The following is a 25045-nucleotide window of genomic DNA, read 5'->3' on the forward strand; positions in this document are numbered from 1 at the left end:
GGCACATACCCAGGCTTACACATACATGATCACACACAAACACACACACATACACACATGTGCACATGCACACACACACATGAGCATACACACGTGTCATAGGCATATACCCAGACATACACATACATGATCACACACAAACACACACACATACACACACACATGCACACATGGGCACATATCCAGACACACATACACATGAGCACATTCTCCCCACACACCAGCACACACAGGCGCTGCTGGGATCCATTTTGCTGTGAAGGATTCACATAGGTAACAACCCAGGGAACAGTGGGTTTTTTTGTTTGGCTTTTTTGAGACAGTCTCCTTACATATCTCAGGCTGGCTTTGAACTCACAATGGAGCCCCGGAGCCCCGGCTGACGTCCATCTAGTGGCAATCCTCCTGCCTCAGTGTCCTGAGTGCTAAAATTACAAGCACTGTGCCACCATGCCCAACTCGGGGAGCCATGGGTCCAGAGATATAAATTATAGGTTCAGGTACCATAGACAACAATGTTCTAGGCTGGTGGTTCTTAATGTGACCAGTGAAATCAGCATTGTCCTGGAGTGCCACAGAAATGCAAAACGGCCAGCATCAACCGATGACCTCTATTGTCCTGGAGTGCCACAGAAATGCAAAATGGCCAGCATCAACTGATGACCTCTTAGGTTGAAACTTCGTTTTAAGCAAGATCCCCGTAGGATCTTGTTGTGTCTACTGAACCCACCCTGAGAAGTGCTATTACAGGCCTGGATTCCTTCAGATCAGAGGTTTTGTTAGTCTTTGTATCCCTGGGGGAGACATATAACAGATGCTCAATAAGTAGGTAGAACGGGAAACAGCAGGTGCCAAGCAAATGCTCAGACAAGGAAAGAAGGGCAGAACCGGGCTTGTTTCGTTTTTTATTGTTGTTTTGAGACAACGTCACACGCATTCCAGCTGGCCTCGAACTTACTATATAGGGTCAACGGTGGCCATAAACTTCTGATCCTCCTGCCTCCACCTTCTGGCTACTGAGATTACAGGCATGCACCACCACACTTGGTTTCTGTGATGCTGGAGGTTGAACAAAAGACTGAGCTACACGCTGAGCAAGCACCCTACTAACTGAGCTCATGCTAGGCAAGTACCCTAATGATGGAGCTACACACTGGACAAACACTCTAGAGACTGGGTTACAGCCCCATTCCACTCCACACTAACACAGTTTTAATGGTGATTTTTCCGTGTATACCAAACTTGCATTGCGAAGCAGCCATTCTAACCCTGAGCTAACACCTCCAATCCCTCTTTTTTATTTCTTTTTATTTATGAAACAGTAACGGTTCATCACGGGAGGGAAGGATTACGCATCACATGTAAACTCCATCTTAATCTCAGAGGAATCATTGCTAATTTCCTGTAGTTGTGAGACCTCATTCAAGATTTTTCTGAGAAGACATAAGCTTACTTTTAGGTAATAAAGCTTATATACTGTGCACAAAGTGGTTACGCCAAGCACATGCATATGCTTTGCATACTGTTTTATAGTTTCTCTCAATCACTGAAAAAATATTTAATGTAAATACTTCCAAATCAATCAATGTATGTCCATCTGCTTCCTGTTTCTTTGGTGGTTCCTCTAAATGGATGTAACTCCTTTAAACGCTCCCCTCGCTGAGGACTTGAACTGTGTCCAGCTAACTCTTTGACTCAGTGCAGACAGCATCGTATAGGCGCCCTGTGCCCTTGGCTAATGACTTCCCTAAAACAGATGCTTCCAGGAGGAGTCTGTGCATCAAGAGGCACGTGGACCTTTCCAAACCTTTGCTCCACACACCGGACTGTCCCCAGTGTGGCCGCTCCCTCCGAATGTTGGAAACATTTCTAAAGCAGGTGGGAGCTGAGTTTCAGGCGCAAGTGTGTTTTACATGGAGCCAGTAATGGCTGTTGGGTGTGTGGAGACAGCACCAACTCTGAGTACAGAGGCAAACCTGGCATCTTCTCATCAACTGTATGACCTTGGACAAGTGACTCCATTTCTTTGGGATCCCCTTTCCATCTGTAAGTGAAGCCATTGCTGTTACCCTCCATTGTTATAAGGTGAGATATATATATATATATATATATATATATATATATATATATATATATATATATGCCTTGCAAAGGCTCAGGCATGCTGGTAAACACCATTAACCCCAGTGCTCCAGAGCTGGGGCAGGAGGATCTCTGTGAATTCGAGGGTGGCCTGGTCTACATAGTAAGTCCTAGGCCAGGCAAGGTCACATATTGAGACGCTGTCAAACAAAAACAACAGCAGTACCAAATCCCAACCTTATGGAAACGTGCGCTAAATATTTCTTGAATGGATAATGTGAACTAACAGTTGAACGGAGGGGGTTGGGGGAGGAAGTGAAGGGACAGAGAAAGAAGACACAGGCAGCCACATGAATTAAGGCAAAACATATGGACTGGAAGGTTTATGGACTGGTTTGTCAGTTCAAAGCCTGGTCCTTTGAAGGAAAAGTAGAGAGAAAAGACAGAAAGAGATGGGCCATAATGAATACACACTTTCTCTCTGTGTCACCTTGTTTCTTCTCTGAAAGTTGGTGGCTGGTGAACCACTGTGTCCCTGCTTCATAACAGTGTCCTGAAAGTCAGGACACAAGCAAGGCAGCTGTCCCCCAGACAAAGCCCCATACACAGCCAGCACTCAGCTTCCCAGGTGAGATCTAATCACACTGAATGAGGTTCTCTGATACCTTGATGGGTTTGCCACAATCCGATGAAGGGACCCACGCTGCCTGCCAGCTCACACTTCTGAGCCCATGGGCCATTGTCTCCTGGAAACCAGAAAAAGAGACAAGAGATGGTCAGTGGGTTTCTGAGAGGAACCTTTTCTGACTCCCCCTCTGGTCATAACCCTATGTACAACAAGCCTCAGACAGACAGACAGCCATGACTCTCTACGTATGTAAAGAGTTCCTTGAAGACATGAATGTCAGTGCATGGCAGAGCCGTGGACTCCCCTTCCTTTGCTTCCCAAGTGCTGGACTGACATATCCCTCCCTACTCAGTTAAAACTCTATCAGTGAGCCCATCTCTACTAGGCTCTAAGAGAGAGGGGGAGCTTGCCTTCACCCCGTGAGCTCCATCCTTAACCTCTGCTCCCACATCCCACTTACCTGGTTTTAGCAATCCATTACTGTGACTAGCCTCAGCCCAGCAACTGTCACCGAGCACCCGTGGTCCACTGAGATCCACACCCAACATCTTTCAACCTCACAGTACCAGTGGGGTAGATTCAACTCTCCCAGTAGCATATATTCAAAACCAGATTTCAATTTAATCCAAAGTAGCTGCCACTGTGCTACATAGAAACCCAAGGTACAAACTATCTATGGAATGACCCCCACCAACATACAACACACACACACACCTTTGGATTTTTCCGAGACAAGTGTCTTGCTGTATATAGCCCAGAGTACCCTTGAATTTACTCTAATGCCCACCCTGGCCTTGAACTGGAAATGATGCCTTAGACTCTGAAGTGCTAGAATTCTAAAAAGTATTGTGCATCTGGCTACATGTGGGCCCTTTAAATGGACAGTTAACTCAGGTCTTCTGGGACCACCTGACTACAGATATGACCAACAGCAACCACAATCAGTGGGACCAGGGAGGAGATAGTGAAGGACTACACAAGTTCACAGTGGCAAAGCCATTCTTTAACAAGAAGAGTGAATAGTTGGAGGGTCCTAGTCAACATTTGTGGGGCCAGCAAAGCATGTGCTCTGTCAGCACAAACCTTTCTTGTGACTCGGTCTTGTAGAACCCAACAGACAACAGGAACATGCTCGGCACGCAGGCAAATGATCAGGGCCCCAAGTTCACAGTGAACCCTTCCCTGTTAAAGATGTCATATGACTGGACGCTGCTCTCCATAGTCCCTTGTGTGGCCATATTTTAGATCCCAGCCAGATCAGCTGGATATTTCTACCTTACCTGTAAACCAGAGGAGTGTGTTTTCTTTCGCCACGTGGTCAACTTTGTTCTTGATCTGCCCTACCAGACTGTCCATCTCCCAGAGACTTGCACGGTACAGCCTTTGGTTCTGTGGGTGTGCCAATGGTAGAGTTACAGACAAAGGCACATGCATGTGGGCCAGGCCCACGTAGAGCAGGAAGGGTCTTCCACTGGTGCTGGAATAAATGAGAAAACTCAGAGCCTCTTGGCAGTAGGCTGGTTTTGTCCAGGGCCTTGGCAGTCCTTCCCAACCTCAGAGAAACTCCACCACCACCCCTCCACAGGACTGGCCCTCGGGATCATGAATAATTCATTTATCTAATTCTAAGGAAATGCAGAAATTATGTGGCTGGCTGGTTAGAAAAGTAATGCCTCATAACGACGGCTAATATTTTGAAATAGTAAGAGGTATTACACAGGAGTGGTGCCTAAGTCCATCCTTAAGATAACCCCAGTTTCTCCTTTCGGGCATTGAATCAGAAACTTCGAGGGATTTAAGGACTTCTTTCAGGTTATTCAATTAGCATGGATTTAAACTCTAAGACTGCCTAGAGCAAAGCCTGTGCTCTGTGCTGCACTTCAGAGTCCAAGCATCCAGACCACCATGTTAATTCCTGAAGATATAGCCACAAAGAATCCCAGGATGCATGTGGTTGTAGGGATGGTTCTGATGCTAAGGTCCTGTTTCCCAATTGGTTCTTGACCTATCCATAAAAATGCCATAGGCTAATTGCAGAGTGGAAGGAATAGTCAGGACTTGGAGGTTCCCCCACAGGCAAGCAGGAGACACAGGAGAAAGAGAGAGAGAGACAGAGAGAGAGAGAGAGAGAGAGAGAGAGAGAGAGAGAGAGAGAGAGAAAGTCAGCCATGCTTCAGAGAGAAAAAAGCCAACCGGCCATGGTGAAGCGACCACAGGCCACTTCTACAGGCAGGAGGTTGGGGATATTGAGCTGGTATTGAAGAAGGCTGAGCAACTGAAGTCGAGTGCAGATTTAGGGTGCTGAGCTGGGAGTTCTCGTAAGGACACACTAGGTGAGGTAGATTGGAGGTGCCCAGAAGTTGAGCCAATAAAACACAATGACATTGAACAACTGGGTATGTCTGTGGTTTTCAATCAAGGGCCCAATATTCTCTGGGCAGGTAGCACAGCCCGTTCCCGCAGCTTAGGCAAGGTAGCAAAAGCTACACAGAACATATGACCACAGGGGCAGACATTTAGATCAAGGTTCTGTTCTACACTAAACCTGATTCCTCTGGCAAATTCAGAATGAAAAGCTTGAGGGAGCTGGTGTGGACAAGCAAAGTCTCCCTGATCTCACAGGGGCCTGCCTGTAATCTCAGCTACTTGGGAAACTGGGGTAGAAAGGTCACAAGTTCAAAGCCTGACTGAGCTACATAGTGAGATCAAGACCAGCCTAAAAAACTTAGTGAGGCCCCTGTCTCAAAATGAAAAGGAAAAAAAAATGGCCTGGGGATATGACTTAGAGGTGGCATTCTTGCCTGATGTACAGTAAGACCTGAAGTTTAACCTCTAACACCACTACCATCACCTCCACATGCCACTGGACCCTGACAGCCTCTTCTGGTCTCCACAGGCACTGTGCGCGCGTGGCAAAATACACGCAGGCAAATACACACAATAAAAATAAGTTTTTACAAAAGCTTTTTGAGTTGCTGACTTTTGTTCCTTTTTATTTTTTTAGATCACTCGATGAGTTTGGCTCAGCATCAGGACAGACTTCCCAATCAGTTCTAAAATGCTAATTGAACATGCTTCTGCCACTTTGTCCTGCCTACACCACAGAGGAGTTACTTCTTCAGGTAAAAGTAAACAAATACGCCTCATCTTTAATGAATGCTTAAATTACATACATGCCACAGAGTTGTTTGAAAATGATCTTTTTGCCGGGCAGTGGTGGCGCATGCCTTTAATCCCAGCACTTGGGAGGCAGAGGCAGGCGGATCTCTGAGTTCGAGGCCAGCCTGGTCTACAGAGTGAGTTCCAGGACAGCCAGGGCTATACAGAGAAACCCTATCTCAAAATACCCCTCCCCCCAAAAAAAGAAAAAGAAAATGATCTTTTTATGGTTTATTATTGGTACATGTTTGGTTTGTATACCTATTTTGTATATGTACATATGGGGCTGTTGTAAAAATGTCTTGGGGTGGGGCTGGAGCGATGGCTCAGTGGGTTACTCCTCGCCCTGCTCACCCTTACCATGGTGATGTTCCCTCTCCATCTTCCTTCCCACCCCAGATGCCACCCAGCACCAACAGACCAGGGTTCTAGATTCCCTTTGAAGACCCATTTTCATCTGATGAAGGTAGTGGCTAATTTGCACATTGCAAATCAAGGGAAAGAGAACAAATAAAAACTAAACCTAGGCTCCAGCTCTTGAAGGTCACGTTTTCATCTACATGCCATCAGGTCCCTGTTCTGAATGACACCTATGTCTTAGCTCAGGCTGCTTCGACAAAAATACCACAGCTTGAGGGAATCGAAGCAAATCTTTATTCTTCCAGTCTTAGCACCTGGGAACTTCAGCGTCTCCATCCTTAGACTCTACCTCCCACCTTTTACCCTCAACAGAGAGAGAAACTGCTCTTATCCTCACCTGATAAGAACATTAAACCAATCACAGGGGCTCCATCCTCCTGACCCCACCTAGACCTAAACACCTTCCAAAGGTTCCCACGTCCTAATAATATCCCACTAAGAGAAGGTGTGCCCAACCCCCCGCCCCGTTAGGCCACATGCACACACGGTATCGATGAATGCTACCGAACATAAACTTACTTAAAACATAAGATTTGTGTGCATGTGTGTGCGTGTGTGTGTGTGCACATGTGTGTGCATGTGTGTGTCTATGTGTCTGCTATGAAGCCCCAGCTACCTTCTATTCAAGCTCCTCCTTCATTGGCCCCATGAATGGAATGCTGAGGTCACAGGCATGTACTACCATATCCCCTCCCACTGTCTTTCAAAATTTGATTGTGCACTTTATAAATGACAACTTGTATCATAAAGTTGAATATGTCTTGTGTGACTAAGGGCTAGGGTGTCAACTTGTAAACTGTAACAGACATAGAAATACAGTTACAACATCCTGAGTATTGACTCTGGTTTTGAACACAGAGTCAACATCTATTCTTCTGCCTAACTGACCCACCCTTACTTGCCGGGCTCTCTATGCTCTATTCCCAGGAAGCAACACAGGGCTGGTTGGCTCCATGCTTTCAGAGCCCATGCCTGTACGGGTGATATTTAGAAAACAGCACCTAGTCTGGCTTGTTCCTGGGCAGCCACCATGTACCCGCTGCTCCTCGGCTCTGACCAGGACTCCAGCTAGTTAGATGCACAGGCCCCAGCACCCACAAGGTGCCAGCGTGGGGGATGGTTGTGACAATCCCCCATGCTGCATCCACAAAGCTTGGCTGAACCCCAGACAATACCTGACATCCTTGCAGTACCCAGGAGAAATGAGACTCTTAAAGCTTAATGATTATCTAAGGGATTTATATATTTAGAAATGCTCAATCAACAAGATGCTCACACAATTAGAGTTGTTACCCAATATCTAACCTTTTGATAGAAGTTGCTACCAAGAACAGCTTTCGACCCATTCGTGGTTTTCCATGGCTGATAGCCTCCTTCTTCTCCTCCCCTTCCTCTTTTCTCCCCTCTTTTTCCTCTCTTTCTCTCCCAGCTCCACCTCCTCTTCTACTGCCTAATCACCAAGCTTCACTGCAAATATAATGTAGCAGAATAAGTATCCTGCCAGACTTGCCACTCTCTGCCTGCTCCCCTCTTTAGACCTTTGTCAGAAGCCTTAAAAAGTCACATGTTCTGGTAGTTTTGACAAGCAGGTCCAAGTGGAAGGCAGATAACTGTCTTAGTTACAATTACTGTTGCTGTGATGACACACCATGACCAAAAGCAAGTTGGGGAGGAAAGGGTTTATTTGGCATATGCTTCCACAGCACTGTTCATCACTGGAGGAAGTCAGGACAGGACTTCAAGCAGGGCAGGAATGTGGAAGCAGGAGCTAATGCAGAGACTGTGAAGAAGTGTTGCTTACTGACTTGCTCAGCCTGCTTTCTTATAGAACCCAGGACCACCAGCTTAGGCATGGCACCGTCCACAACAGGCTGGGCCTCCCTCATCAATCACTAATTCAGAAAATACCCTTAAGGATGTCTTCAGCCAAATCGTACAGAGGAATTTTCTTTATTGAGGTTTCCTCCTCTGGGATGACTTTAGCCAGTGTCAAGTTGACATAAAACTAGCCAGCACAGATGTGGGCAGGTCCAAGGGACTTTTGTGCTACAGTGAGAAAAGTCATGGATGAATTGGCAGGTCAAATCTTAAAGAAACCTGTATGCCCTATGATTATTGCCTTCCGTAAAGTTTAAAAGCCAATGACTCAATACTAGGGAAATGGCCAATTCTTCACTTTTTTTTCCCTTTGATACGAAGAGAATATCAGCTGATTTGTCTTTCAATGCATTCCTTAACTGATGGATGCCCAGGCTCCAACACCCCTGCAGAGCAAGCATTACACAGTCCCCAACCCTAGCCGGCTGTCCTCCCTCCTGCTTAGAAGGCTGAGACTCTGTAAAACAACAGGAAACTGCCTTCGCCAACTATGAAGCATCTGCCTGTCACAGGGCAAAGGAAACTAGAACCATTTCAAAGCCGCAGGGAGCTGGGAGATGCTCAACCTTCCAGATCAGAAAAGCTTTGCTCCGTCTCTATCTGAGGAAGACCCATTGGCAATGTTTCTCAGATGTCCGGGAGAATTGTTCAGACGAACCTCTAACATCCTGGGATGTTGCTCTGAGATTTGAAGCAATGGGATGTGTTCTACAGAGCGCACACAGACAACTGAGTTGTCTACCTCACCTGCCATGTCTGCCCTCTTTGATGGTGTCTCTAGAAAAGTCCAACAGGGCAGAGCAGGGCTCAGCTCTCCAGAGATGACGCAGTTTTAACTCTGCGTGGGCAGGCACATGGCACATTTTCGTGCTGTTACTTAAGCTGTGGCTGTAGACCTAAGAAAAGTGTTCCACTGTCCTTGAGGAGTTTGAGATCTTGGGAGAAAGATGAAATCAACCGCACATCTAGCTGCCATTTGCCAGGATGTGGCAAGGATGTACAACAACAGCCCTCACACACGGTGGGATAGATTCTGTTGTCGCCTTCAACGTTTGCTTTCTTAAACATTAATCTAATTTATTCAGAGGTACCATGGTTTATGGAGGTCAAAGAGAAACTTTTGGGAGTTGGCGCTCTCCTTCCACCTTCACAGCCCCAGTGATTCAACTCATGTTGTCAGGCTTAGCAGCAAGTGCCTTTATCCACCGAGCCATCTGGAGCCCTCCTCCTCCTCCTCCTCCTCTTCCTCCTCCTCCTCTTCTACCTCCTCCTCCTTTTTTCTTCCTCCTCTTCCTCCTCTTCTTCTTCCTCTTCTTCCTCCTCCTCCTCCTCTTCCTTCTCTTCTTCTTCTTCTTCTTCTTCTTCTTCTTCTTCTTCTTCTTCTTCTTCTTCTTCTTCTTCTTCTTCTTCTTCTGATTTATTTACTTTTATTTTGTGTGAATTGGTGCTCTGCCTGCATGTATATCTATATGAGGGTGTCCGATCCTCTGGAGTGTACAGACAGTTGTGAGCCACCATGTAGGTACTGGGATTGAACCCTGGTCCTCTAGAAGAGCAGCCAGTGCTCATAGCCACTAAGCCATCTCTGCCGCCCTCTTTTGTTTTGTTTTTTAATTAGTAGTTTCTAACATTTAAAGACTGTTTCCTGTCTCTCCCACAAACTGGAAAGATCTGGTACCTGAGGCTTGCATTCTAAGTAGTGACTGCTTACTACAGATGGGGCCTACTTTCCACTTTTTAAAGTGTTTTCTTTAAATTCTATGTTATATGCATGAGTATTCTGCCTGTGTGTATGTCTATGTGCCACATGTGTGCAGTGCCCTTGGAGAGCAGAAAAAGCAGATCTCCTGGAACGAGAGTTACAGATGATTGTGACCTGGGTGCTAGGAACCAAACCTAGACCTTTGGAAGGGCAGACAGTGCACTCAACTATCTCTTCATCCCTGCATTGTGGGGCCTGTAGATGTGTATATTTGGAGTCCTGTGTGGGAGACTAGCTAACAACCCTTAAACACACCTGAAGTCTAGTCCCTGGAATCAGGGGACTTTACCTTCCATGGTAAAGGGGAGTTTACAGGTACAATGTGTTAAAGATCGTGAGATGAGATCACCTTCTTCAGACTTCCTGGTTGACCTTCCCCCACCTTTTTCCTACCTTCCACCCCCACTTCGGCTGGCCATGAACTCTGCCTCCTGAGTGCTGAACTGTGTCACCCCATCTGGCTCCTGGTCTATTAATCACTAGTGTCCTTAAAAGAAGCCTGGGTGTGGTGGTACATTCCAACACTTGGGAGATCAGGAGTTGCACAGCCTGGACTATGAGACGCTGTCTAAAAGCGGGAAGGCACGGGTATCTGACTATGCAAGGGATCAGAAGTAGAGATCAGAATGATGTGGCCATAAATCAAGGAAAAGCAGCAGCTATTAGAAGCTAAAAGAATCAAGAAACAGTTATTTCTGGAGAGGCCAGAAAGAATGAGCCCTGCTCACCCTTTGATTCTGGCCCTTTAAGACTGGCTTCAGACATTTAGCATCCAGATCTGAGGAAAACTCGTTACTGTTGGTTTTAGCCACTTTGGTGGTCGTTTGTTATAGCAGCAACAAGGAACTCATACCCGCTGCTAACAAGTACTCTGAGTACCCAGAATGCAGTGGGCAGGCATATCCCTCAAGGAACTTATACTCTTAGTAGGAAAAGAAAAAATGCCCATGACCATGGTGCTAGCCAAAGCAGGATAGTCAAAGAACATATTTGAGAAACTTCTAATCCAGGACCATTTTCCAATGTTACTAGCATTGGGAGACATGTATGAATAACTGGTAAATCATAAAACTCTGCCTCAGCCCTGACAGCTCAGGAGGACTTGGTGAGTGTGGAAGAGGGACTAGGGATGGGTCCCTGTGCTCCTTACCTTGCCTGCTCAATGAATTCCACTGCCTTTTCTGCATACTTCTGTGCAAGGCTGCTCAGGTTCACTGGCTGCTCTACGATGTTCAGGTTTTCATAGAGAGGAAGGGCCACGTCTGTGTAACAGTCTCTCTCGGGGCTCCTGGGTGGAAAACACAGAAGGCTTTAGCGCAGCGACACACATAAGATACGAAGCACTACATAGCTTGTCCCAAGGAATTTGGCAGATCAGCCATTTGCTTTTCCAGTTTTGAATAGATGCTGGTGTTCCTTGGATGAGCCAGCCACTCGGCAAAACTTTGGTGAGATATGCTTATGAGCCTGGGATGTAAGAGTTTCCATCTTGCAGGGAGAGACACTGAGGTATGAACAGGTGTGAACAGTTCAGTAGTCTACCAACAAACACTCTCCTCACTGACTTTCTCTATTGTCCAGCTTCAGTGAAGCCTCAATCTAGAATGAGCAACAATGGGTACTGTGGGTACTGTCCTAAGTCCGTGACAGGATTTCATGTGAGGGGAAAATCTAGTAAGCAGATGGAATGTATAAGATGGTGGTTTTAATTCTGAATCCTGTTTAGAAAGCATGAAGAAACTTGGTGACACTCAGTTAAAAGAAGAAGAAGAAGAAGAAGAAGAAGAAGAAGAAGAAGAAGAAGAAGAAGAAGAAGAAGAAGAAGAAGAAGAAGAAGAAGAAGTCAGAAGGATAGCAATTCCTGAAGAAAACAAATTCTACCATAGGTCCTAAGGTTGAAGAGAATCTGAAGATTGAAGAGAATCATGGCTGCACACCTTCTCCTCTGGACATGGTCTTGAGTGAGTTGTTTTCAGTCTTGGAGTCCTCCACTTGTCTAGCATGGGGTCACCTGTGCCCCTTACAGGGGATTCTGGGAGGACAGAAAGCAGCTCTCTGCCCTGGTCACCACCAAGAACTGGGTGAAAAGGTAAGAAGTGTGTAGTGTCACATATGTCCTGCCAGGGACAATTAGAGATGGGCTGGGGATAATCGGAAACCCCACCACACCAGATGCATACAATACCCTGTTGTAGAAGCGTAGGGGATAAGGTCGACATGGGTAAATCATTGCCAAACACATTTTTATTTTAAAAAGAAAAAAGTTGAAGCTAAAGAGATGGCTCAGCAGTCGCTGCTCTTACAGAGGAGCCAAGTTCAGTCCCCAAGACCCAAAAGAGGTGATGCAAAACCACCTGTAATTCCAGGTCCAGGGATCTGATGCCCCCTTCTGGTCTCTCTGGGTACCTGCTCTCACATGCACAAACCTATACACAGATGCACACATTGTCACATAAAAAATAAAATAGATATTTACCAAAAAAACCACAACCTCGTGATGTTGGCTTGATTGTTCCATATTTTGTGGGAATGTTTAGCCTTTTACTGCCTTGATGGAATTCCACCATCATTCAGAGTCTAAGACAACAAGCCAATGCCTTGTTCTGTTTGATTGTGATACAGGTTGATGAGAAAGAGAGAGAGAGATTTAGAGGGAGAGACAGAGACATTGCTTGAGATATCTCAGGACATGATATGGCCACATGGTAGGCCACATACAGCTGTGTAAGAAAGGCAGCAAGACATGCCTCAGCCTTTCATACTGTCACCTGCCCTCTTGTTAAGTGCAGACCTGGGAGAGACATCTGTGTGTCTAATATGCACCCAGGTAATGACAGTGACGATGTCGGTCTAATACCCACACACTGAGAAGCAAATCTGCAGGACATGGGCCCTGGACTTAAAGATTCAGACTGCAATCTGGATTCTTGTCTCCTGCCATCTCTGCTGTGACCTGGACAAGGCAAATTGGTCCTATAGATTACAGGTTAAGGGTAGGATGGGCCTTGAATATAACAACCTCTCAACAGACAATCATTATTATATTATCTATTATGTTATTAATGAGTCAGCTGAGACCTTCCCTAAGCAGTCCAGACACCTGCGGCCTTAGGAACAACCACAGCATAGGCTCTGAGAGAGAGGAGCTTAGACACTGAGCTAATTTGTTGCCTCAGGAAGGCTTAGCAACTCTCTCTTCCTCTCTGACTCTGTGTCTCTCTTTCTCCCTTTTTATCTGTCTGTTTCTTGTGTCTCTGTCTGTCTCTCTCTGTCTCTGTGTCTCTGTCTCTCTCTCTGTCTCTTTCTCTGTATGCCCCATATGTAGGCCTGGCAAAAAGCTAGCTAGTACTCCAGGAACAAAGCCAGCAGGCAGAGGAGGAAGGAGGCGGCATCTGTGTAAGATCTTGGCAAGCACAAGGCTCTCCCCAGGTGAGCTAAACAATTCGGTCGTTCTGGAAAATTCCAATGGAAAAAAAAATTGTAGTTCTCATCTTTGCCTTAGGACATAAATGAAAACCTTTTCCCTGGGTATAGTCTCTATCTGTGTACTGTCTTGACTCTTCACATCCACCTCATTCACTTATTCTAGAAGAACTCAGGTCTCCACTTCAACTTAAAGCCCATAGCCAACACACCGGACAGTCTTACCTCCATAGGCCATCACTCTGCGGACATGCTGGACAAGGTGGGTAGTTGAAGCCTGGGGCATCGGTACAGCCCATATCATTGCTATATGGAATTCCAAAGTAGTAATCGAAGCCTAGAAGATGGGCGATCAGTTAGCACCCCCACTCACCGCTGCTCAGCATGCCTGCCCTCTCACACTCACGATGAAAATTTAATTTCCCGTGATTTAATATTGTGGTACTCTAGAGTGTTTAATTAAAAGAGGATTTGACTAATATCCCTTCGAAGTATGCAAAGAAAATCACGTTGCCGGGTTCTGCCCATAGGACTAGCTTTGTGCAATGTTTCGTGGTGGGAGTTAACCTAGAACAGGAGGATTTCTGACCATCTCGCATCCTCCACGAAGTTATGAATACACGTGGGAAGTACCTGATGAGATGAAATAAATCCACTGCCTGCATGACAGTTTAAGGAACCAAAATTCTGCCTTCGAAGAAGCTTTCTTTATGGGGCCAGTGAGATGGCTCAGCAGGTAAAGGTGCTTGCCCAAAGGACTAATGATTTGAGCTCAGTCTCCAGAACTCTATGGTGGAAGGAATGACCCCCAAAAGTTTTCCTCTGACCTCCATATGCATCCTACAGCACAATGTGTGTGTGTGTGTGTGTGTGTGTGTGTGTGTGTGTTTGTGTGTGTGTGTGTGTGTGTGTGTACACAAAATTAAAGTACATATATCATTTTTTTTTAACAAAGAAAGTAAGGTATGTTTAGCCATGAGAAGTGGATGAGCCAGGCATGATGCTGTAAGCCTACAATCCCAGCATAATGGAGACAGAAGATCAGAGGAGGAAGTTATTCCTAGATGCAGTGGGCTCTAAGCGTTGAGATTTGGGTTTGGGAGGTGGAACGGAAAGAAGTAAGAATGTGAGTGCTGGGATCCAAATCCCTTTCTGGCAGTCTCCCTCAGCCTGTCTCTTCTGCAACTCAAGTTCTTAACTGGGCCCGGCAAGCAGCAAGGAGGGTTGTCTCTTCAGCCCCTGCATCTGCCCCTTGCCTGCTTTATCTGCTCACTTCCAACCCTAAACCAGCTGTCTCCTATTACTCACGAGACTCATACCCTGCAACCCCAGTGGCTTTGCTCTGAATTGCTTTCTCTGTAACTCTTACCAATGAGACTGCATAGTCCTAGTGTGGTTTCCTACAAAATGCCCCACTCCTTGTCAGCCTGAGAGCCCCCCCTCTTTCTTCTTTATAGTCCTATCACAGCCTTCAGACTCTCTGTCCGCATGAATGGCAAGATCTTTCCTTTCAGCACTGCATTCCTTAAGTTGGAACATTAGCTCCCACTCACCAGTAGGTGCTCTGTGTCCCAGTGACCTTTAACTGTCAACTTGACAGAGCTTAGCGTGGCCTGACAAGGGGGAGGTCTCATTGAAAAGATTTCCCAGGTCAGATTAGCTTGTGCATGTCCATGGGCAGCTGTCTTGTTTCTTCATTGATGTAGAAAGACCCAGCCCACTGTGGGCAGCACCATTTTCTAGGCAGGTAGTCCCGGACTATACAAGAAAGCTAGCTAAAAAGTAGGTCTGCGAGAGAGCCAGCAAGCAGAATTCCTCTGTAGTTTCTGTTTCAAATTCCTACTCTGACTTCCTTCAATGTTTGAACTGTGAGCTGGAAGTATAAGCCAAATAAACTCTTTTCTCTGTAAGTTCCTTATGGCCATGGTGTATGCTGCAACAGCAGAAAGGCAACCAGACTAGTATAGAACAGCTGGTAAATGTTACCAGTACTGAAGAAAACCTGATAGCTCCACGCCAACCTTGTTTGTACAAACAGATCTGAATGTCGCACAGGTAAATGAGAGAGAGCCCTGAACTGTGACTTCGCCTGTTGTCAAGATGAGTAAATATTTCCCATTTTATTGCCAAGATGAACATGTTTGTTCTCCAATAAAAAAAAAAAAAAAACTGTATTTACAGAAACTCTTAGCCTGTTGGATTTGGCCCATGCTGTATGCTAACTTCTCATTTAGACATCAGCTATCCTCAGACCCAGAGCTCGTGAGAAGCCTTGGTGTTTACTGGACCCCTGGTCTCTGAAATAACCAGGAGTAGCGGGGGAGTGTGGATGCCTATGAGGAATGTGTGGCTGTTTGACATGTTCTATGCTGGGTTTGTAAGGGAGACGAGTTCATGGGAACCCGGATAGTGTACATGGGCAGGGTACAAAGCACAGGAGAGGACAGAAAGCAGCAGACAAGAAACCCCATCGTGTCCAATCAAGAAGGTCTCCGGCACTATCTGGGTCAAAGGCAACAAGTATGTAAATCATTCTTCCTACTTCCCACTCCCGGGTCAGACTCACAAACCCATCCTGGACCCTCTTCTAAGCAGGGCTCAGTCTCAGTATGCCTCTCTACCCAGGGACTCCAGGAACATCGATCAAAATGTCATCAACAGATCTAATCCAGCCCCTCATATGTGAAGCGAGGCCTGAAGGCTGAGATTTGTTGTTGTTGTTGTTGTTGTTGTTGTTGTTGTTGTTAGTGGACAGGCTTGGTATTCAGGTCTTCCACTGGCCATTTTTAAATGGCACAGCTTCATCTTCTGCCCTCTGTGTCCCTATAGAGGGATCCTTGAGGCACAATGCAGGCCTTTGCTGTGGTTAGAGACACTGGGAAAAGGTGAGGGAGAAGTCTGCAGAATAATCAGAGAATCACACTAAAGGAAAAGGTCACCTATTTGTGTATAAAGTGGCAAAAGAAGACAGATGGGCATCTGTAGGACCAAGGGCTGCATTTGATGACATGGCAAACAGCTTCTAAAGGACAGTGTGTGGGCTCCCATAAGGGCCAGGGAAGGGGCAGAGGCACAAACTACAAGTTGAAAAAAAAAAACTTGTATTTTAGCAAATCCAACATTCAGAGGGGGCGTCCTCTGAGTGATTACTTTAAGAACATCCACTTTGACACCGGGTCTTGGCCTTCTTCTCCAAGGTTGCAGGAGGAGGTCAGGAGACAGCTGCTTCTCTCTAGGTCCACAACACAGGTTCATGCTCCAGTAAACCCCTCAGGCCACAGTTTCTCACTTCTTTTTACCTGTGCCTTCGGGACTTTGTAGAATGTTCCCTAAGGTACCAAGAACTTGGAGATGGAAGGAAATGGACGTTCTGTGGTGGTTTGAATCAGCCTCCGTAGGCCCACGGGCAATACGAGGAGGTGTGGCCTTCCTGGAGGAACTATGTCATGGCATGTGTGAGGCAGGCTTTAAGGTCTCCTATGCTCAAGCTACACCAGTGTGGTACACAGTCTCCTTCTGCTGCCTCTCAATCAATATGTGAACTCTCAGTTCCTTCTCCAGCACCGTGTCTGCCTGCACTCCGCCATGCTTCCCACCATGGTGATAATGGACAGAACCTCTGAAAGTGTAAGCCAGCCCCAATGAAATGTTTTCCTTTATAAGAGTTGCCATGGTCATGGTGTTTCTTTACAGCAATAAAACCTTAACTAAGACAGATCCACAGTGGACTAGTCTTCGAGCTGACAGCCAGTAGAGAGCCAGGGGAGGTTCCAGAAAGAGAGATGTGAGGATGGGGGCACTGGTACCCCACATGTACCTAAATGACTTTGAAAGTAAAGATGCCCTAATACAGATTATCCCCAGGGCTACAATGGTTTCAAATGTGCATAGCCTTCTTTAACATAAGGATCTCTTTAAGAGATCCTTATTTTCTGTTTCCTAGGGAACAAACTCCAAAAGAATTCTTACCACGGAAATTGGGGTGATAAGAGCCATGATGCCCAAGATGCCACTTGCCTGTGGAAAAAGAGAGAGAGAGAGGCATTTAGAGGGGGTCCCTGTGGGAGCATATAAACCCTCAGAGAAGCAGATCACACATTCAGTTCCCATCAGCTCCACCCTTCTGTGAAGGCAAAGGGAAGCTGCCAAGGCCCTGTGCTTGCCGAGGTTTGCTCTCTGGGACCCAAGGAAACCTACAGGGAGACAGAAGACAAGCAAGGACTGTATGACTCAGGACCACACAGGAAAGCTAGTTAAGGATGGCCCCTCTTCCCAGCAGCTCAGTGATGCTGCCCAGCTGAGCCTCTGTTAGGGTCCTGCAGAGATGAGGATGGGTGCAGGTCCCCACCCTGCATGGTCTCAGAAATGCCTGGTCTCAGCATCTTCCTCTCCGGGTAATGTTGTCAGCAGTTTGCAGAGAGGAGAGAGGTCACTTCCCCAGTAGCTCCCGCACTGAGACACTGAGACACCTGCAGGGCAGCAAATGAGAAAGTCAGCCTCCTGCAGATCCTGCTCCACCAATGCCTTCGTTCTGGGTGGATAATTAATTGGGTGATGTGGGGCAGCGCTCTGACAACATGAGAACCTCTAATCTGATCCTTTGCTCTGAGGACTGGATCCCAGGAAACTGCTGCCAAGGCAAGAGAGCCAGCGATACATCATCAATTCAAAAATCTAAACCGTGGTACCTTTGACTAAAGGAGGGATGCTGGCAAGCAGATACAGGGTGTGACTAAGTAAACTATTTGATATGGCCTTAATAAAATACAACCAAACTACCTTTAGAAAAAAAGCATGCAGAGCAAAAAAGTAAATTAGTGAATCTAGATTCACTTCAGCATGAGACCATTGTCCCCTTTTTGTAACTGCAAGCTGTTTCATTTAAGACAGGGTTTTACTATGTAGCTCAGCCTGGACACAGAGTCAAGACCTCCTTTATTAACCTCCCGAGAGCTAGGCTTATGGCCATATACCACCATGTCCAGCTTTATTCTGTGGATCTGAAAAACAAGTTTTAAAGAAACAAGCACTCAGGAGACAGAGGGATGGATCTCTGTAAGTTCAGGTCAGACTGGTCTACACAGTGAGTTCAAGGCCAGTCAGGATTACATCATTGTGAGACCCTGCCTCAAAAAACCAAAAACAAACAAACAAACAAAAATTGAGGGAAACCACAGCACCCAGAGCTGATCCTGTGACACAGCACTCCATACTCAAATACTGCCATGAGACAGCTGGTCTCCCAGGAGTGCTGGCACACCTGTGAGCACAGGTAACACCACCACTTCTGCTCAAATTCCTGGCTCAAGAGGTACCAGCCCAGAGTCATCAGGACACAAGAACCAAAGAAAAGCCGGGGACAGGATCCTCCCAGTTTCCATCTACATCCTGGAGCTGACCCTGTGTCACAGCTCTCCATACCCAAATTCCTCCTGGAGGGAACTGGTTTCCCAGGAGTACTGACACTCAGGCTTGCAGGAGGGACAAGCCACAGTCAGAGACAGCAACACCAGCTAACACCAGAGATATCCAGATGGGGAGAAGCAAGGGCAAGAACATAAGCAACAGGCTTATAAACCAGGCTACTTAACATCATTAGAACCCAGTTCTCCCACCACTGCGAGCCCTGGATACCTCAACACACCAGAAAAGCAAGACTCTGATTTAAAGTCACATCTCATGATGATGATAGAGGACTCCTGTATTTCCCTTAATGAAATACAGGAGAACACAGTAAACAAGTAGAAGCCCTTAAAGAGGAAACACAAAAATCCCTTAAAGAATTGCAGGAAAATACAACCAATCAGGTGAAGGAATTGAACAAAACTATCCAGGATCTAAAAATGAAAATAGATCAATAAAGAAATTACAAAGGGAGACAATTCTGGAGATAGAAAACCTAGGAAAGAGATCAGAAGTCATAGATGCAAGCATCACCAACAGAATACAAGAGATAGAAGAGAGAATCTCAGGTACAGAAGATACTATAGAGAACATTGACACAACAGTGAAAGAAAATGCAAAATGCAAAAAACTCCTAACCCAAAACATCCAGGAAATCCAGAACACAATGAGAAGACCAAATCTAAAGATGATAGGTACAGAAGAGAGTGAAGATTCCCAACTTAAAGGGCCAGTAAATAGCAACAAAATTATAGAAGAAAACTCTCTTAACCTAAAGAAAGAAATGCCCGTGAACATACAAGAAGCCGATAGAACTCCAAATAAACTGGACCAGAAAAGAAATTCCTCCTGTCAAATAATAGTCAAAATACCAAATACACAAAACAAAGAATATTAAAAGCAATAAGGGGGAAAAGGTCAAGTATCATATAAAGGCAGACCTATCAGAATTACACAAGACTTCTCACCAGAGACTATGAAAGCTAGAAGATCCTGGGCAGATGTCATACAGACCCTAACACATCACAAATGCCAGCCCAGGCTACTATACCCAGCAAAACTCTCAATTACCATAGATGGAGAAACCAAGATATTCCATGACAAAACCAAATTTACACAATATCTTTCCACAAATCCAGCCCTACAAAGGATAATAAGTGGAAAACTCCAATACAAGGAGGGAAACCACACCCTAGAAAAAGCAAGACAGTAATCTTCTTTCAACAAACCTATAAGAAGATAGCCACAAAAACGTAATTCTACCTCTAACAACAAAAATAACAGGAAGCAACAATCACTACTCCTTAATATCTCTTAACATCAATGGACTCAATTCCCCAATAAAAAGATATAGACTAACAGACTGGATATGTAAACAGGATCCAGCATTTTGCTGCATACAGGAACACACCTCAATGACAAAGACAGACACTGCCTCAGAGTAAATGGGCTGAAAAAAATTTCCAAGCAAACTGTCCCAAGAAACAAGCTGGAGTAGCCATTTTAATATCGAATAAAATAGACTCTCAACCAAATGTTATCAAAAAATATAAGGAAGGACACTTCATACTCACCAAAGGAAAAATCTACCAAGAATTCTTAATTCTGAATATCTTTGCTCCAAATGCAAGGATACCCACATTCATAAAAGAAACTTTACTAAAGCTCAAAACACACATTGTATCACACACAATAATAGTGGGGGACTTCAACACCCCACTCTCATCAATGGACAGATCATGGAAACAGAAATTAAACAGAGATACAATAAAACTAACAGAAGTAATGGACCAAATGGATTTAACAGCTATCCATAGAACGTTTCATCCTAAAACAAAAGAATATACTTTCTTCTCAGCACCTCATGGTACCATCTCCAAAACTGACCATATAATTGGTCACAAAACAGGCCTCAACATATACAAGAAGATTGAAATAATCCCATGCATCCTATCATATCACCATGGACTAAGGCTGTCAACAAAACCAGGAGCTGGTTCTTTGAGAAATTTTCTCTTTCTCTCTCTCTCTCTCTCTTTCTGTCTTTCCTTCTTTCCTTCTTCCTTCCTTTCTTCCTTCCTTCCTTTCTTTTGTTCTTTTTGTTTTTTATCAAACATAGTCTAACAGGAGTCAAACTGAAAAAAGGAAACTTCAGTTGAGAAAATGTCCCTATCAGATTGTCGAGTAGGCAAAAGATCATTGAGCATTTTCTTGACTGATGATTTACTATTGCAAGTGCCATCCCTGAACAGCTGGAATAAGAAATCAGTCTGCACAAGATAGTAATTCTATTCCTTCATGACCTCTTCTTCAGTGCCTGCCTCCAAGTTCATGTTTGATTTCCTGTCCTAACTACCATTCATAATGTACTGAAAGATATAAAATGAAATAAACTCTTTCCTCTCAAAAAAAAAAAAAGAATGAAAAAAAAAAACACACTATCAAAGCAGATGAAGAGTTTAGACCCTGCCTTGTATAAGGTTCCCAATTCCATGGATAAATGGATGAATCTTATAGGTCTATCTAACTGGCAATCCCCAGGGGGAGCTTCATGTGTCCTCTGGGAACTGATGTTGTTGGCATAATTATACCCCAGGGTATGGGGGAAAGGAGTGATTATCTTAGTTAGGGTTACTATTGCTATGATAAAATACCGTTACCAAAAGTGACTTTTGGAGGAAGGGGTTTATTTGGCTTACACCTCCACATTACTGTTCATCAGTGAAGGAAATCCAGACAGGCGCTTAGACAGGGAAGGAACCTGGAGGCAGGAGCTGATGCAGGGGCCACAGAGGGGTGCTGCTTACTGGCTTGCTCCTCATGGCTTGCTCACCCTGCTTTCCTGTAGAGCACAGAACCACCAGCCCTGGAATGGCACCACCCACCGTGGGCTGGGCCTTCCTCCATCAACTGCTGATTAAGAAAATGCCTTAGAGCTGGATCTTACAGAGGCACTTTCTTAATTGAGTTTCCCTCCCTTCAGCTGACTCCAGCTTGTGTCAAGTCAATGTAAAACTAGCCAGCACAGGGAGTTAGAGAGAGAGAAGAATCACACTTAATTGGTCGCTTCATTCCACTATCTGGGGCTTGTCCTTCTGAGACAATGAATGTCACCCGGTGTAGGGAAGGAAACACCAGAGATGCCAGCCTTTGGTCTGAGTAAAGCAACATCCTCCAAGCTAACACGGAAGGCTCAAGAGACCAGTGTCTCCTCCACAGGGACCCTCGCTGTCACAAGCCCTCCCTTGCCATTTCGCTATGGTATAGAGATGCAGGAATCCCACTGGAACGAGCTCTTTGTAAGTAACTATGCTGGGGAGACTGTAGGAACTGCTGGGTTGTCTCAGCATCTTCCAGAAAGGCAGTGAGGCCCCAGTGTCTCGAGAAGGCTGGGGTCAGATCCTGTGCAGACTCTACCTGTTCTAGCCAGATGCTCTAGCTAAACATAGTTCTCTCGCTACAATAAGAGAATTATGATCCTGTGTAAACGAATGCATCCTTGTGGCTAGAACATGATGCACGCTGAGTGAGAGGTACCTTAAAAATATACACAAGCAAAAGGAGCCTGGAATCCCAGCACTCTAAGGCTGCAAACAGGACTGTATGTTTGGGGCTAGCCTGGGCTATATACTAAGACCCTGTTTCATAAACAAAGGAGGTTAGGGATGCAGTTGGTAGAGTGCTTGCCTAGCACACATGAAGCCCTGGGTTCCGTGCTCAGGACCATGTAAAACCGGATGGTGGCACATACCTAAAATTCCAGCACTTGGGAGGTAGAGGCAGGAGGATCAGATGAAGTTCACTGTCACTCATTCTCAGCTCTATAATGAGTTTGAGGCCATCTTGGAACACGTGAGACTCTATCTCAAAAAAAAAAATAGAGAAGAAAGGAAGGAAACAAGGAGGGAAGGAGGGAGGAAAAGAATCAGTTGAGCAACAGGAAATCAACTGCTGCCTTCCTCTCCTATATCCATGCTCTCATTTATGGTGGGGTGGGGACAGGGTTGTGGCCGCTTGTCTACAGAGACGGTACCCAGTGCGCTGTGCATTCTCGGTAGGTGCTTCATCACTGATGCGTTCCTAGCCTAGACTGTTAGTTTGTTCAAGATGACCACGCCCAGGGCCGCGTCAATGATTACAACCCGATCCCAAGTTTCCCAGCCTTCTTTGCAAGCCAGGAGCCTGGCCACCCATCTCTGGGCAGTAAGATTTAAGCCCAGCTCTTGGGAAGAAGGGATACTTATCTTAAACATAAGATTCAGTTTCTTGATAGAAGTGGGTGGGTCCATGGGCCTGCCACTCACTCTCTTCTCCCTCCTTGAACCTAACTATAATGGAGGACCCTGAAAATGAGCCATTGCAGCCACAGGCACGAGAACAAAAGCCAGCATGTTTCTCAATAGCAGAAGAGAGTCTGGAAAAGTTCCCAGAGGTATCTTTGGGATAATCTGACCCAATGGACGCAATAACTTACCACAAAGCTTATTATCATGGGACAAAAGAACTACAAGTGTTTCCGGGGCCAGAGTCAGGTCTTTCCAGTTACTTAAAGCTAGCTGAGAACATTCCTACCACACCCAGCAAGAAACCCACAAAAAACCCCACGGATGTGAGCAGAAGAGGTAGCAGCCATTGAGAGACTCTGAGACCTTGAAGCAGCTGCCAAGGGCACATTACCTATCATGGCAGTGACGTAACCAGCCTGTCGCAGCACCTCTGCCAACGTGGTCTCGTTGAGTGGGAGCCCCCCTACAGAGGTGACTGCAAAGTTGTGCGTGACTCCGTTCCGCAGACCCAGCCGGCCAGTAAGCAAGGAGGCTCGGGACGGGGAGCAGGTAGAAGCAGCTGCGTGGAAGTCTACAAACCTGTAAGGAAAAGGGTAACTAGATCAGGACCTGGGAAAGAGACTAGCAACTTAGAATTAGGAATTAGGACTTGAGACTTATTACGGCTGGAACTGGGATTGGGACTTGAGACTTGGTGCTAGGAATTAGGGACTTGGAACTAGGGACTTGGAGAGAAGAAGAGAGACTGAAAAATAAACGGGATTGAATCACACTGTCTGGTCTCCATCCCCTCTCTCTTGCTAAATCCCGACCCGCAGATGGGAGCAGCTTGGGGCAGTGCGGACTCTAAGAGTTTAGCCCCCAAGTTTCCAACATTGACAGAGCGGTCCGAGACATTTTGGCCCCCAAGCGTGGGGCAGAGCAGTCCACGAGACAACCTTTGATGCCATCTCCAAGACCCACAGCTACCTGGCCCCCGACCTCTGGAAAGAGACTGTGTTCACCAAGTCTCCTTATCAGGAATTCACTGACCATCTTGTGAAAACCCACATCAGAGTCCCCACTCAGAGGACCTAGGCTCCAGCTGTGGCTACCACATAAAAGTTTTTATACAAGGGGAAAAAGAGAATTAACTCTGAAAAATAAAATTTTAAATTAATCTTAAAAAATGTAATACAGTTACAAAAACTATGAGTAACAGGGCTGGGATGAAAGCTTAGTCTGTAAATTGCTTGATGCGTGAGCTCAAATTCCCAGCACCCATGTACCCAGCATAACAACATAACACATGCATACAACACGTAACAACACAACACATGTCTATAATCCTTGGGCCAGGGAAATAGAGATGGGAAAATTCCCTGAGATTGATGGCCAGCCTTCTAGTCTTTCTGAAGAAGGGAACTCCAGGTTTGGTGAGAGGCTTTGTTTCAAAAAATAAGTTAGGGCCAGACTGATAGTCCCATAGGTAAATGTGCTTGGACCAAGCCTGATGATCTGAGTTCAAGACCTACCCTGGCTCCCCAAAGCTGTCCTCCACACACCGTGGCATAAACATGCCAACAACCATACACAAAATAGATGCAAGAAAAAAATTTTTTTAATAAGATGGAGAGAGCAATCTAGAAAGACACCTGACATCATGCACACATAACTGCACACACACTAACACATGCAAACGACACATAGATGCATACGAGGGGGGGGCACCTGCTTCAGTGCATGCATTCCTTATTGAGGTCAGACAAAATAGACCAAGTGGCTCTGCCAACCTGTTTCAGCTCTGAGGTTATTAGTAAGTATCTTCTGACCTCTCTATTGACCACCATGACTTTTACTTTTCTAATGATATCTTTGTGGGTGATTCACTATGTGCAATGGCTCCCCCAGTGAAGTGCCAAGTGGTGTCTGGTGCTCCTATGCCCAAGAAAGCTTGTGACGTGCTTTACAAAGATGACATGCATGTTCCCCAAACTGTGCAGGAATGAGATACAGCTCAGTCAG

General features: G+C 45.7%; 1 protein-coding gene across 8 annotated transcripts in view; it reads right to left on the minus strand.

Moving 5' to 3' along the window:
• The window catches only part of Arsg (arylsulfatase G), a 133764-nt gene that overhangs the window by 31611 nt on the left and 77108 nt on the right, over window positions 1–25045 (minus strand). For 7 of the 8 annotated variants that reach the window (XM_076935551.1, XM_034505659.2, XM_076935550.1 and 4 more), the window contains 6 exons: window positions 23433–23620; window positions 17322–17369; window positions 13578–13689; window positions 11080–11217; window positions 3991–4187; window positions 2748–2828 (listed from right to left, as the gene is read on the minus strand). In XM_076935551.1, coding sequence (XP_076791666.1) covers window positions 2748–2828; window positions 3991–4187; window positions 11080–11217; window positions 13578–13689; window positions 17322–17369; window positions 23433–23620 — 764 coding nt within the window. Of the gene's footprint in view, window positions 1–2747; window positions 2829–3990; window positions 4188–11079; window positions 11218–13577; window positions 13690–17321; window positions 17370–17700; window positions 19998–23432; window positions 23621–25045 lie in introns of those variants that run through there. The other variant, XM_076935556.1, reaches the window with a different exon arrangement.

The sequence above is a fragment of the Arvicanthis niloticus genome, chromosome 6, assembly GCF_011762505.2.
Source record: "Arvicanthis niloticus isolate mArvNil1 chromosome 6, mArvNil1.pat.X, whole genome shotgun sequence".
NCBI classification, from domain to species: Eukaryota; Metazoa; Chordata; class Mammalia; order Rodentia; family Muridae; genus Arvicanthis; species Arvicanthis niloticus.